The sequence below is a fragment of the Macrobrachium rosenbergii genome, chromosome 7, assembly GCF_040412425.1.
Source record: "Macrobrachium rosenbergii isolate ZJJX-2024 chromosome 7, ASM4041242v1, whole genome shotgun sequence".
In the NCBI taxonomy this organism is placed as follows: Eukaryota; Metazoa; Arthropoda; class Malacostraca; order Decapoda; family Palaemonidae; genus Macrobrachium; species Macrobrachium rosenbergii.
Genome location: NC_089747.1, coordinates 1,217,442 through 1,220,000, shown reverse-complemented (window position 1 = coordinate 1,220,000; position 2,559 = coordinate 1,217,442). Strand labels below are relative to the sequence as shown.

General features: G+C 48.1%; 1 protein-coding gene across 2 annotated transcripts in view; it reads left to right on the top strand.

The window, feature by feature from the left end:
- Positions 1-971, top strand: part of HGTX (HGTX homeodomain transcription factor) — a 95,246-nt gene extending 94,275 nt beyond the window's left edge. Inside the window, exon 3 of one of the 2 annotated variants that reach the window (XM_067106253.1) lies at positions 150-971. In XM_067106253.1, the coding sequence (XP_066962354.1) occupies positions 150-557 (408 nt within the window). In that variant the 3' untranslated portion in view covers positions 558-971. The remainder of the gene's footprint in view (positions 1-149) is intronic. The other variant, XM_067106254.1, reaches the window with a different exon arrangement.
- Positions 972-2,559: the final 1,588 nt, after the last annotated feature.

The following is a 2,559-nucleotide window of genomic DNA, read 5'->3' as shown; positions in this document are numbered from 1 at the left end:
TTCACAAAATTACAAAATCAACCTAAACAACACAGCCATCATCCCACAGAAACGTAAACAACCAAACCCCCATCACGCGCGCATGCGCGTTTGTGACGTCATCACTCACTCCCTCACTCACCCCGTTTTCTCTCGCCTTCCCTCCGCAGGTGTGGTTCCAGAACCGGCGGACAAAATGGCGGAAGCGCCACGCCGCCGAGATGGCCACGGCCAAACGGAAGCAAGAGGAAGCCGTCGACGGCTACGGCGACGACGACCAGGACGACGAGGACGACCACTCCGACTCCAAGAGACTCAAGCACAACCTCGACGACCGGGAGCCTCCGCCATCGCAACTCGGAGGGGGAATCGGGGGTTCTTCTTCCTCTTCTTCCGCAGGTCACCCTCAGCCTCCCGGGGGAGCGGCGGTGGCGGCGGCGGCGATGTCCCAGAGCCACCTTCAGCAGCCTCCCCTGCCTCCTCTGCAGGGGCACGGGATTCCGGGGCACTCCGGAGGGGCGGGGCCCTTAGACCAACTGGACTGCTCCTCGGGCAGGGAGTTGCCCGACATGCACTGAAGGAGAGGGAGCGCTTCCTAAGGGCGCCGCGCGCTTCCTCTTCCCCTTCTTCTTCTTCTTCTTCTTCTCGCTGTCCTGCGGAAGACGGACGAACGGAGGAGCTAATGTTGTCAATTCGGGTACAGAGGCCCTTCCCCCTCCCCCTCCTCACACCCCCCTCCCACCCTCCTCTCCTTCTCCCCCTTGGCGTCAAATGCGTTTCCAGGAATCCAGAAGAATCCAGAAAACGGACGGGAATTGTGGTCCGTCTACTCCCCCGGCGTCAAAGGCGTCAACAGGAATCGCGAAAACGGACTGGAATTGTGGTTTATATATTCCCCTAGCGTCTGGTATGTCTCCAGGAATGCAGAAAAAGGACGGGAATTGTGGCCCGTCTACTCCCCGACGCGACGTCGGGTGGTCTCCGGGAATCGCGGATGGTCTCCGGGAATCGCGAAAACGGACTGGAATTGTGGCCTGACTATTCTAACGGACTGGAATTGCGACCTGTCTACTCCCCTGGCGTCAGATGGTCTCCGGGAATCGCGAAAACGCACGGGAATTGTGGTCTGTCTACTCCCTGGAATCCCGAAGACTCCCGCAAACGGACATTGAGACTAGGCCTAGTTGTGGTTTACCCAAAGAAGCGTCCTGGAAGGCTGGAAGTATTGGGCGCATGAGAAAGGAGGAAATAATAATAATTATTACTTTTTGCGTTTTATCTCGGAGGAAGGAAGGAAGGAGTTCGGCTTCTCAAGACTTAATCTGTTATATATAGATTTACGCAAATCTCCAAAGCACTTGACTTCAAACCCCGACAGACTTTGAAAAACAACCGCGATCCAGCTGTGAATGTCTTTTTTTTTTTTTTGTATAGGCCTACTCCGCACTTTAGCTGTGAATTTTTGTTTTCGTACAGGCCTATATTCTTCAGCAGAGCCGACAGACTTGGAAACAAAAAAACAGCAATCTGCATTTTAGCTGTGAATGGCCTATATTCTTCAGCAGAGCCGACAGACTTGGAAACAAAACAGCAATCTAGCTGGGAATTGTTTTTTTTGTATAGGCCTATACTCTTCAGCAGAGCCGACAAACTCGGAAACAAAACGGCAATCTACCTGTGAATCGTTTTTTGTATAGGCCTACTCCGCATTTTAACTGTGAACATTTTTTTCCGTATAGGTCTATACTCTTCAGCAGCAGCGACGCCCTCGCAGGAACCTGAACAACCATCATCATGAACAACAATCATGAACAAATATTCCACCACTGCGTTTTGTACTGGAGCGAGGAACGATTCCTCGGCGAATGCCCCCAGGCGCAAATCGATACTCGCAGGCAAACGAGCTTTACTTGCAATGCAATTTGTGATATGTAGCCAACAAGCACCGGAGGTTCTATTAACAAAAAACAAGGGAGGATATCATGATATAATAATATGATAGTGTTAATAATACTGGAAATAGATATTTGCTCTTGAAGTCCCATTTTTTAAAATGTTTTCGCATGCGGAGTTACTGAGTTGTTCCTGAAGCTTTCTGGAATTCACCTGTCATGTATGCGGATTCTCGAGGACACAGTACCCCTTCCCCTCCCCTTTCCAAAACCCCCTACAAACCAATCAGTTGATAATTATCCAGACAGAGAGACGAAGAAATCAATAGACAATTATCAAAAATGAATATCACAGACACGTTGATAAATTAGTTTTTTTCGGGACTATTCATAAACGCAACAGTATACTAATAGTATACTATTAGCAAAATACCAATGGTAATTTTTTTTTCTCGTTCTTTCAAATACTTTGGAAAAACTACTGTGTCCTGCACAATTTTTTTTTAATTGAACCATTCATAAACTTAATAGTATACCAGTAGTAAACTGTTATCAAAATACCCTAATAATTATTTTTTTCTCGTTCTCTCAGAAGCTTTGGAAAAAAAACTACTGCGTCCTTCCCAATTTTTTTTTTAATTACCGCAAACCGCAAGTTCATATTGAGCTGACGTATACCGCAATGCCG